We start from the raw sequence: 11,544 nt of genomic DNA, 5'->3' as shown, positions 1-11,544 counted from the left end.
GCTGATGCGCTGGAAGCAAAAGTGGCGGCAATTCATGAAGGTATTATATTGGCCCTTAGCTGGACTGAGGTAGACCTCATAGTGGAGACCGACTGTGCAGAGGCTATGCATTTGATTTCTTCTACAGAACATGATCGCTCAGCGCATAGCCACAGAATAATGGAGATTAGATTGTTGCTGTCTCAAGAAAGGAGGATTCAACTAGTTAAGATCAAGCGTAACATGAACTCTGCTACTAGCCACACTCTCGCGCAAATGGGATGAATATTAACAGCGAACTGCTTGTTGGATGCGAAACCCCCCTGATGAGATTGCGAGCATCATTGCCGCTGATTGTAACTACATTACTTGATGAATGAATTTTCCTTTCCCGCAAAAAAAAGATTGGAAAATACAACAAAATTAAATGGAAGTTTCCTTTGGGGTTGGGGTAGCATGCGAAGAACGAGACATGTGGATCCACCCGCCCTTGGCTAGCGGCCAGGAAGTGGGCTGCGTGGTGGGGGCACGGAACAAGACGCCAGCACAGTCCATGTGGAGTGCAGCTACTGTTGAGAGCAGGTCGAGCAAACTGAAAAATACTAGCTAACTAACCAATTAGCTATGAGCTGCGGCTAAGTTTATTTTAACAATTACGGTGGTGGTCGCGGTGTGGGAGTGCGGTAGGTGGGAGCGAAGACAAACATGGCATCTCTCCTCCCTGCTCCCCATTGCTGCACCATTATTCTTCCTGGTGAGGGGACGGCAACATATTTCCGTCCCCAATAATCGACTACTTGCAGTACTCTACTCTGTCCACTCGAGCACCATTTGGATTTGGGTGTCCGTCGATTCGGCCAACGTCGATTTTTCAGTAGCTTGATTGGCCGTGGGCTTAGCTTGATTTGCCGCCATGAGGGTGAGTTTAGCTGAGCAATCTTGCTGATCCGTAGCAACACTGGTTTGCAGACTATCGATCGGTTAATTTGTTGCTCATCTCGTTTTGTTCTTTCTATGTGGATCGCAGCGGAGGATGGTGATCAAGACGGTGCTGACCGACCTCAGGCAGCAGCGGAAGGTGATCAAAGCCGTTTCCACTCTCTATGGTACTAGTACTACCACTTCCCTTCAGTTTTCTCTCTCAATTTCGAGTCTTGCTCGCGAGTTCGTTTGTGACGCGAACGTCGACGATGAGCCTCAGGTATCGACGCGATTACTGTGGACTTGCGGCTCGGGACGATCACCGTCATCGGCGTCGTCGACCCCGTGCACGTCGTGGGTGAGCTGCGAAGGTTGTTTGGGATTGCTGAGATCATCTTGGTCGGGCCCGCCGAGTATGAGGAGAAGAAGAAGAAGGATGAGGACGAGAAGAAGAAGAAGGAGGCGGAGGAGAAGAAGAAGAAGGAGGTGGAGGCTCCTCGGTATGAGTGGCCAGTCGGGTTCTTGAACAGCATCACAGACAATTTCTCCGAGGAGCGCATCATTCGCCGTGGTCGGCATGGAGTAGTCTACAAGGTACCAAGTATGATTTATCCCGGAAGTGCATAATCGCTCCAAATTTCATTAGTATGTACTCCCTTCATTCCAAAATAAATGACCAGTGGGAGTAGCTGATAACACAAGATCCAATTTCTGCAATACCATCTTTGTGATTAAAGTTCTCAGCAGAGACACCCATATGCTCTGTTGGTGGGGATTCCATGTACAAGCTGTGTGGTCAACTGACCCCACAGCTTTTGGTCAAAACAGCCTAAATTTAGGGTCCCGATAACTGCCACATGTGTGGTGTATCGGGTAGTTGTGCCACACGCCTCGTGTGGCATGGACAGCAACCAGCCCACACACCTACGTGTGGGCAAAACAACTAATGCCCACACATATTTTTTCCCCTCTTGAACCCTCTCACACGCGTGCGTGTGGGCGAAGTTGATAACGCCCACACGCTCGTATGTCAGGCCTCGTACCCTTCTGGTCCCGCACGTGACGCGTGACGCCTACCGCGCGCCCGCAGTTGCCATGGTCCAGACCCTCGTCCATGTTCGTTTATCTGCAGTTGCCATGTCGCTGAACTACGGTTGCCATGTCGGACAACTGCAGTTGCCATGGTTGCTCAACTGCAGTTGCCATGTATGGTCTGATCTAATGTAGTTGCCATGATTTCATAACTTTAGGAGTTGCCACATACTAACACTAGGCAGTTGAGAGAGTTGCCATGTGCTCACAAGCATGCTAGGGCAGTTGCCACGTAAAAGGAAGAGTTGCCATCTGCTTACGTGCACATTAGGGCAGTTGCCATGTACGTGCACGTTGGGGCAGTTGCCATGTACCATGCAAAAACACATGGCAACTCGGTAAAAGACAGTTGCCATCTGCTTACGTGCACACTAGGCAATTGCCGTGTACCCTGCAAAAACACATGGCAACTCGGGTAAAAAAAGAGAGTTGTCACCTGCTTATAAAGCACACTAGAGGCAGTTGCCATGTGCGCTGCAAAAACACATGGCAACTAGCAGCTTACGTGTGGGAGAGGAGACGGGCGTGTGGACGAGATGGCAAATGCCCACACACCAGCCCTTGTGCGTGACTGAAAACTGGTATGTGGGTGAACTGCTAAACGCCCACACACCGGCCCCTTCGTGTGGTAAAACGGATGTGCGGGCGAACTATGTCACACATCACACACACGCCTTGTCCTACGTGGCACAGAAAATCAGCCAGATTGTGTCAAAATTCGTGCATATAGTACTGGACGGTGATGGATGCGTGTGATCGAGATGGTCAACGCCCACACTTGTGGGCGTTAACATTTCTATAAATTTACTCCACGATTACTGTACACTATGAAGAAAATAATCCTTAAAAGTAACACTGACCCCACAGATTCTTCTGGCTGGCTTCGCCACTTACTACTACTGTGTCCCACACATAGAAAAGCTTATAAAGGCTGCAACAGCTCCGGAACAGTTAGCAATGGTGACTTAATACATAGTATATTTTAACAGGGAGTGCAGGACAATGGGGTATGCATTGCTGTGAAGAAGCTTCATCTCATGCCGGGAATTGACAACGAGGAATTCATAAATGAGTTTCATAATGTTGTGAGGGCCCGACATCAAAATACCATACTATTACTTGGTTACTGCCATCATACAGCACAAGTTCTTGTTGAGCACAATGGAAAACATGTTTCAGCTATAGTGGAAGAAAGATCTTTATGCTCTGAATACTTGCAAGGAGGAAGCCTTGACAACCATCTTTCTAGTATGATTATGTTCTACTTACTTGCACTATTATTTTTGCATGGAAGAACAATGATCCCTAAACTTTACTTTTTGGTAATAAATGTTTTTTACTTCTATAGATGAACCATGTGCACTTGCTTGGCACACATGTTACAAAATAATTAGAGGGATATGTGAGGGTTTACATTACCTTCACAAAGGAGTTGAGTATCCTATTTACCATCTGGAATTAAAACCTACAAAGATTTTTCTGGATAACTACATGATGCCCAAAATTGGAGGTTTTGGCTTCTCTAGACTCTTTGATACAACGGAAACCTTCAATACATCAGAAGTTGCGCGAACAAGGTACGTTAATAAACATGAGAAGTAATCGGATTCTTGTATGAAGCTAAAATAAAATCTTTTTGTACTATTCAGTGTATACATGCCACCAGAATACATCAGCAAACGGCAAATCACACCAAAATTTGATGTATTCAGTCTGGGCATTATAATCTTGCAAATAATGGCAGGAAAGGAGAGCTACACCAAATATGCAGATATTCCTCCCAAAGAATTTATTGAACATGTATGAAAATACTCTATTTTATGAAACGTAACATTCTTTTACAAATATTAGGTTGTGCATTACATCTAGGCATGCATGCTAAGGAATTGTTTCAATTCTGCAGGTATATGGATTATGGGTAAATAGGATGCAGGGCACAATATCGAAGGATACTTCATGTGAAGTTAGAACATGCATCGAAATAGCTCTAAAATGTGTGGAGTCCAGTCAAGTGAAGAGGCCTACTATAAAGCAGATCATACAAAGACTGAACAAGATTGATATTGTTGAGTGCTCATCTATAGGTGAACTATATAGGACAAGGGAGTTTGCATTTGAGTTCTTAGAACGTATTACAAATGACTTTTCTGACCAGAACAAAGTTGGCAGTGGTGGATATGGAGATATTTATAAGGTATGGTATTACTCCCTCCATTTTTACTTATACAAGGCCACTATGGAAAATACACTTTGCATCTATATAAGGCCACCAACAATAATCGAGACAATAGTTCATGATATCTCCTTGTACTAGTAACCTGTTTAATAATTGCATGCTTGCAGTCATAATGACATTCCACTCTGCTTGCTATCCCGTCCTTGCATGCATGCGATGTATTAATGATCCCAATAAATGAAAAGAAAAGTTGGTTTACAAAGCAAGGCATTAACTTTTACCTTGGTACCTGTAATATGAGTTTGTGGCCTTGTATATAAAAATGGAGTAAGTACTTCATCTTCTGAATTTCACATGAAACTACTGTTAACTACAAGAACAATGTGTGATAAAAACAGAAAATTTCAACAGGGGGTGCTAGACAATGGAGAAGAGATTGCTGTTAAGAAACTTCATCATCGTCAAATGTTGTTCATTACTGACAAGCAATTTAAGAATGAGGTTATTAATCTAATGAGGGTCGAACATGAAAATATCGTACGGTTAGTTGGCTACTGCCACCATACATCACAAATATTTGTTGAGTACGAAGGAAAACATGCATCTGCTAGTGTGCTAGAAAGAGCAATTTGTTTCGAATACATGCAAGGTGGAAGCCTTGACGATCAACTTTCAGGTATGATTCTGCTCTACTTGCACTAAATTATACATGCAAGGTGGAAGCCTCTCTTACATTTGTTTACAGAGGGAATATTTGAATTTCCTACAGCATGATCAACTACATAAGGGGGGAAACATGGTCTATTTACTCACCCTTGGATCCATACACATGATTCATGCTTCGGCTAGGTGTTGAATAGCAACCAACAAGAAAGGAGATAGTTCCCGCGAAAAAAAACCAAGAAAGGAGATAGATGTTAGGGTTGGGGGAGATAATGGAACTTTTCTTTTTGCAGCATCTAGGAGGGAAATCGGGCGGTACGGTCGACTATTGTGTAGAGAAAATATACTTTATAAATACTAACATACTTTTTTATTTACTTATACAGCTGAATCCTGCAAACTTGATTGGGACAAATGTTACAAAATAATAAAAGGAATATGTGAGGGTTTACATTACCTTCATAATTCCGTTAATCCCATTTACCATCTGGACTTAAAACCAGCAAATATTTTGTTGGATAAGGATATGGTGGCAAAAATTGGTGATTTTGGCTTGTCAAGACTCTTTGATTCAGCGCAAACCTATATCACAGCATCCCGAGATCTTAAAGGAACATTGTAAGTTAATAATCCAGAATAATTAATTGACATCTTTTCTCAAACTTTCAGAAAAATAATTGTATTCGATGAAATGCAGTGGATACATGCCGCCAGAATACATCAACGGACAAATAATCAGTCCGAAGTTTGATGTATTTAGTCTCGGGGTCATAATCATACAAGTAATGGCAGGAAAGGAGGGCTACTTCAATTGTCAAGACACCCATCCGAAAGATTTTATTGATCATGTAAGGACAAGGATCCAGTATTACAGAAAACATTTTTTCACAAGTATTTTATTGTGCCTTAACCCCCTCCCCCCGTTGTTCCTGCATGCTTTTTTGGCATTATGTTTCAATTATGTAGGTGCTTGAAAAATGGCGAGTGAGGCAGCAGGCAACAATGTCGTCCCATGTATCTGAAGAAGTGAGGACATGCATTGAAATAGCATTAAAATGTGTGGAGCATGACAGAAATCAAAGGCCTAAGATAGCCCAGATTGTTAATGAATTAAGTAACATTGGTATTGCTAAGAGTTCACCAGTAGGTCAGGTATATATCCTTTTCTCCTGTGGATCAATCTGGTTTTCATCATAACTAGCCTTTTTTGGCATTATGTTTCAATTAACCGGGTATGTGAAAACTGGTGAATGAAGGTGCAGACAACAATATCGCCCCATGTATCTGAAGAAGTGAGGACATGCATCGAAATAGTGTTAAAATGTGTGGAGGATGACAGAATGCGAAGGCCTACAATAGCACAGATTGTTAATGAACTAAGTAAGATTGGTATTGCTAAAGGTTCACCCATCAGCCAGGTACATATTCTCTGCTCCCGTGGATCATCTCTTTTTCCTCATGACTGGCCTAATGCCTTTCATCGTCCTACTTTAATTCATATGTTCCCTGCCCTAACCTGAAATTCTAAACACGTTCTCTCCCAGATTTCCCAAGCTACATTTTCCAGCCCACAGCAGGTGGCACAGCCGGAACAAGGAGGAAGCCATGTAAATTACTTGCACTGAATTAGAAACATTTTTATTAGCAAATCTCTACCTCTCTACCTATATAATTAATTTTGCAATATAAAGCACGCATTGCTTCTGGTCGTCCGTCATCAAATTACCCTCGAAGTTGATAAGAATTACCCACCAATGCCACCCGTAAGTTGCAAATACGACTTGTGTGCAGGTGGCCTGTTTTTTAAATTTTGTTTTCTTTTCCGATTTTTTTCTAATTTAAATAATTTTGGACTTCAAAACTTCTGAAATTTTTAAAAACTGAGAACTTTGAAATAAAATTTTCAAGAAAGCATGAAATATTAGTGAATTAAAAAAATGCTCAGAATTTTTTTAAAAATGTTAGCATATTAAAAAAATCGCAATTTTGAAAAAAAATGTTCGGAAAATAAAAAAACCAATGATTTTGAAAAGTCTGTGTATTAAAGTTTTTTAATAAAATTGAGCAAAATGTTTGCTAATTCAAAAATGTGCATGAATTTTAAAAATGTCCTAAAAATTAAAAACAGTTCATGAATTGCTAAAGAGTTTCTTGATTCATAAAATGTTCATGCATTTCAAAAAATGTTTGTGAATTTTAAAAAATATCCACCAATTTAGAAAAGAAAGTTCGTCTATTCTAAAATTGTTCTCCAATTCAAAAGGAAATGTTCCCAAATTTGTAAAAATGTTCACCAATGATCGAAGGTACGTAGTTAAACAGTAATGTTTCTGAGTCTTTATGACTATATACCTGTGTGAATTTTCAATAATTAACTGCCGGGATAGATCGGAATATTATAGTATGATTTAAAAAAATTCTTCAAATTTAGAATAATTCTTTGAATTACCAAGTTTTTTTACAACCATAATTTTTTTTTCAAAAATGTGAACATTGCTTCAATCTGTAAATAAGTTTAAAAATGGTACATTTTCTTGCATTTGTGAATAAATTTTCAAAATCATGCGATGAGATGTGAACAAAATGTTGTCATAGTTATTGAAGATTATGACTTATTTTTTCTCCCGTTGCAACGCACGGGCCCTTTTGCTAGTATAATATAATTTCTGAATGATAATAGAGACCGTATATTGGAGTTGCACCCACTAAGAATTTATCCCGCGATTGCTTTCCTACCATAAAAGCCAGTTGCCGATCATATCATCAATACTAGTAGGGACCGCTAAATGCACACCGATTATTTTTCACATACTAAATAACAAACACCAGGAATTGAACCTTCATTCTGAGGGACTGTTGGAGAAAAGACCAATTCACCTTGTCATAGACTTTTTTTTCCGACCAAGACCAATTCACCTTGTCATAAACTTTTGAGTGTCTGTTTTAAAAATAACACCGTTCAATGTTTTAGAATGAAGCTCGTGGACTGTCTCATTTAGTAAACATACCTAAGAAACATAAGGTGTGTATGTGTGTGTGTGTACCTGATTTAACAGTTCCATTCTGGATGTAGGAGGCAAACAAGCTGACTAGAACGCCATTGGGAGAAACGTCAAGATCAGGCCCTGGCCAAGCGTGCAGAAAGCTTAATTTGTGGAAGTGGAACGTAAAACTGAATCTGAAGAGGAAAGTAAAACTGAAGCTGAAGAGGAACGAAAGCTGAATTGGCACAAATACTCAACACAACTGTAAGTGTGTTCATGTCCGGTATGCAACTATGTATAGCTTTTCCCTCTTCTGTATAGGCATCCGGGTGGATCGTTTGAATCAAAGCTAGTATTGCTGAGTATTTGTGGTGTTCGGCTCATCAGGCTTGTAGGATCGTAACAGGTTGCTTTGAGGACATTTTCATTGTCCACTCACTCCAAACACTGGTTGTTCCTCTTAGCCGCGGTGACCGCCATATTTTTCACACGGCCTCAATATTGCCCACGTATCGACGCATCGTAGCCAAACGGGATTGCTTGCATCAACACACGAGTTTGTTGGCTTCAATTAATGTGCACAAATATTCAAATTCTGTAGATTCATGGTGCCTAGGTATTACAAGGAGAACATGCACATCAGCCCTTGAAGTACGTACTCAATGCCTTCATCTAAGGCACTCCCAAAAGGGGACAGCAGAGATAATATTTTTCTGCACAAGCGGTGTTGGTGATTCTCATGTTAGTTTCAGCTGTCAAAGCAAGGACATGGCCATCTTAAGAACCAGTAGAGTGCTAGGGCAATCCATATGTTTTGACAAGTTCATGTGCCATACATAGTATGCTGGTTGGCATTAAGAGCATCTCCAACAGCCACCCAACGCGCCGCGCGCTAAAAACTACTTTGCCGCGCGTCCTTCACCTGGTTTTGCGCGGCCGGCAGCGCTGGCTCCAATAGCCGCGCTAAAATGCAGGCGCGCGCGCCGCTCCAGCAGCGCACGTGACTCGCTGGGGCATTGCCATATATTGCATTTTGGACACAAAATGGATTCCAAACAATCAAAATGCAATGAACATGGCATATAAATTTCACAGAAACAAGTTGATGAATAAAAGTTCATGCCCACAAGTTCAAAATCATGCCCACAAGTTCATCCAACCAAGTTCAAAATGCAAACCAAGTTCATGACACAAACGAAAGACACATCAAGCCTCGTCCTCGTCCTCGTCCTCATCTTCGGAAGACGATTCTTCCTCCTCCGAAGATGATTCTTCCTCCTCCTCATCATCATTGTCGCGCACCGCATCACGTGAAGCTTGGACGGTGTTGGCAAGATCTTCAACGGCATCTTCATGGGAAGGTGTGTGAGGCACACCGGAAGAGATTCCACCCATGGTGGCCGGAGGTGCACCCATGCCTCCCATGAGAGAAGCAAAACTCATGCCTCCCATGGCGGCCATGGCGCCGGGGGGTGCTCCAAAGCCACCCATGCCTCCCATGGTTTCCATGGTAGCTCCAAAGCCACCCATGGCACCTAAGCCGCCCACGGTACCTCCGAAGCCACCCATGCCTCCCATGGCACCAAGGCCACCGCCACCCATTGCGCCAAGGCCACCGCCACCCATTGCTCGAATCATGGCTCTTTTTTGGATCAAGACTTCTTCACGGGCAAGATTGACATACTCCTTTTGCGCCTCATTAGGGATAGATGTGTCCAAGAAGAACAAGTGCTTCTCCCATTCCAACAATCTAGTTCACTCCTCATTGCTCACCTTCCTCTCCTCGGCCGCCACCCTCCTCTCCTCGGCCGCCAACCTCCTCTCCTCGGCCGCGGCATCTTGGTTCCTGGCCATTTTCCTCACCTCGTTGGCTTCTTTTCTTGCCTTCACAATAGCTTCCATAGCATTTTTGAGCTCATCATCCACTTTCCTCTTCTTCTTTTCGGCGGAGCTTCGGCGGAGGCGGGGCCAACGCTCCCCGCGTGAGGCCGATGCTCGGAGGAGCTCTGGCGGAGGCGAGGCCAACGCTCCCTGCGCTAGGGTTTGCGGCGGCGGCGGCGCCGGTGGAGGGGGCGCGGCTGTAGGATGGGGTGAGCGGGGTGCCGGCGCGTGCGTCCATCGGGTCCAGTTCGCCGGCGCCGGCGCGCGCGGGGCGAAGGTGGCGAGGAGGAGAGAGTGCGGCGTGAGCGCTCGTGTGTGCCGCGCGCGGAAGCGGGCGTCCCAAATACACAGTGCGAGTTGGCGATTCGGACCGCGCGCCCAACTCCATATGCCGCGTGCGCGGTTATTGGGCGCCCGCTGAAGCCACTCTACCAGTTGCGCGTGCGCTAAAATGGCCAAATTTACGGCGCGACGCTTGTTTAGCGCAGCTGTTGGAGATGCTCTAACTTTGAGTGTAGAGAAGTATTTTTCTGCAAAGTTATAGGAGAAAACAAAGTACCACCTGTGCAAAAAATGTGGATTGACTATTGCAGGAAGCTGCCTGCAAAAAAAAAGACTATTGCAGGAAGGACCGTCAAACCAAAGGCTTAAATGACCGACAAAGAAAAATAAAATCCTAAGCTAGTAATCTATACAGGGGAACATTGTTAACTGTTAAGCCCTGTGGATTAGGGGAAGAGATTCATGGGAATTTGGCACACTTTGGGGATTTTTTGTGATGGAGGAATGATTCCCGTTGTCTGCTTATTTCTTTCCTGTAATGCTTATCTGTAATATAAAGTGTGTAACGGGGCTGCTGATCTGATTTTATAGAGCAGGGCCAATGTGCCTGTGGTCGATGTGCGCACAATGTTCTGCGATCTGTGTTCTAGACAGCGGGTTATGGGCGATATCGTGGGAAAATGACGGTGCTGCGCCGGCAATGGCTAATCCCTTCTTTGGATACCCAGAGTCTTGACGAGGTGAGTAGCTACTGGACATGGCAAACCCCACTGAAAGGGGAGCTCGAAATCACTGGTGTTTGTATGCTCTGTTCTTAGCCATGCTGCCTGAGAGGTGTTTGCTTAATTGTCTTGCTGTCGTGTCCACTTGAGAATTGAGTCCTCTTGTTGTGTCCAGATATCGTAAGATCAAGAGAGACTCCCAGAGGACTATCATTTAGTACCAGATCTGGATTTGGAGGTGCAGGAAAAGGTGATGGTGGACTTGGTGACGCTCAGGGGCGAGGAAGCAGGTGGAAAATGTTGAACCTCATGTATTATACGCACTTGTACCGTAGGGTAGTAGTAGCAGACGTGGGTGCAGTTTTGTTAGTCAAAGCGCACACGATCGCCTCCTCTCGAACGCGGCCTGGCCACGATCACCATCGTGCGCCCACGCCCGCTGTTCCCCTCTGTATAAGTGTCCTACTGATGCAATGCGATCGCTGTGTTCGATCCTCTTCCTTCTCTCTCTCGTCAACATGGTATCAGACGCCGAAGAAGCCAATCCCTTCGCGCCCAACCACCCTCCCTCTTCCGCTGCCATGGACACCAATCCCCTCACCTCTCCCCACTCCTCTGACGATGATGCGCCGCACACCGCCGGCGTTCTCCACACTGCCCTCGCTGACGCTGCGGCCGCGGCTCCGGTCGTTGCCCCGCCTTCGCTGGCCCCTGGCGCATTTCCATCCTCGGTGCTGCAGACGATCGATATTCGTCATCACGTCCCCATCACCCTGGACCTGCACGCCGGCAACTACGGCCAGTGGCGGCGCTTCTTCTTCACCATCGTCGGCATGTTTGGCAT

The 11,544-nt window shown here is 44.4% G+C and overlaps 1 protein-coding gene across 3 annotated transcripts; it reads left to right on the top strand.

Moving 5' to 3' along the window:
* Positions 1-697: 697 nt before the first annotated feature.
* Positions 698-10,712, top strand: LOC125525298 (non-receptor tyrosine-protein kinase TYK2-like). 3 transcript variants are annotated; one of them, XM_048690296.1, is made up of 15 exons: positions 700-898; positions 1,007-1,085; positions 1,181-1,494; positions 2,982-3,240; positions 3,341-3,569; positions 3,642-3,792; positions 3,896-4,186; positions 4,580-4,844; positions 5,218-5,449; positions 5,529-5,679; positions 5,798-5,983; positions 6,088-6,249; positions 6,376-6,438; positions 7,905-8,079; positions 10,570-10,712. In XM_048690296.1, the coding sequence occupies exons 1-14, from the start codon at positions 893-895 to the stop codon at positions 8,052-8,054; spliced, it is 2,538 nt and encodes an 845-aa protein (XP_048546253.1). In that variant the 5' UTR covers positions 700-892; the 3' UTR covers positions 8,055-8,079; positions 10,570-10,712. The 3 variants fall into 3 exon arrangements, with proteins under 3 accessions (XP_048546254.1, XP_048546253.1, XP_048546252.1); XM_048690297.1 differs by lacking the exon at positions 10,570-10,712 and having other exon boundaries at positions 698-898; positions 6,094-6,249; positions 7,905-8,298; XM_048690295.1 differs by lacking the exon at positions 10,570-10,712 and having other exon boundaries at positions 7,905-8,295.
* Positions 10,713-11,544: the final 832 nt, after the last annotated feature.

This window comes from Triticum urartu, chromosome 7 (genome assembly GCF_003073215.2).
Source record: "Triticum urartu cultivar G1812 chromosome 7, Tu2.1, whole genome shotgun sequence".
Classification (NCBI taxonomy): Eukaryota; Viridiplantae; Streptophyta; class Magnoliopsida; order Poales; family Poaceae; genus Triticum; species Triticum urartu.
This window is presented reverse-complemented; position numbering and strand designations above follow the sequence as displayed.

Bases quoted from the DNA above. Each gene is read 5' to 3' on its own strand.
- LOC125525298 (XM_048690296.1), top strand. The intron at 3,570-3,641 runs GTACGTTAATAA...TGTACTATTCAG, and splicing joins TCAGAAGTTGCGCGAACAAG to TGTATACATGCCACCAGAAT. The intron at 4,187-4,579 runs GTATGGTATTAC...AAATTTCAACAG, and splicing joins GATATGGAGATATTTATAAG to GGGGTGCTAGACAATGGAGA.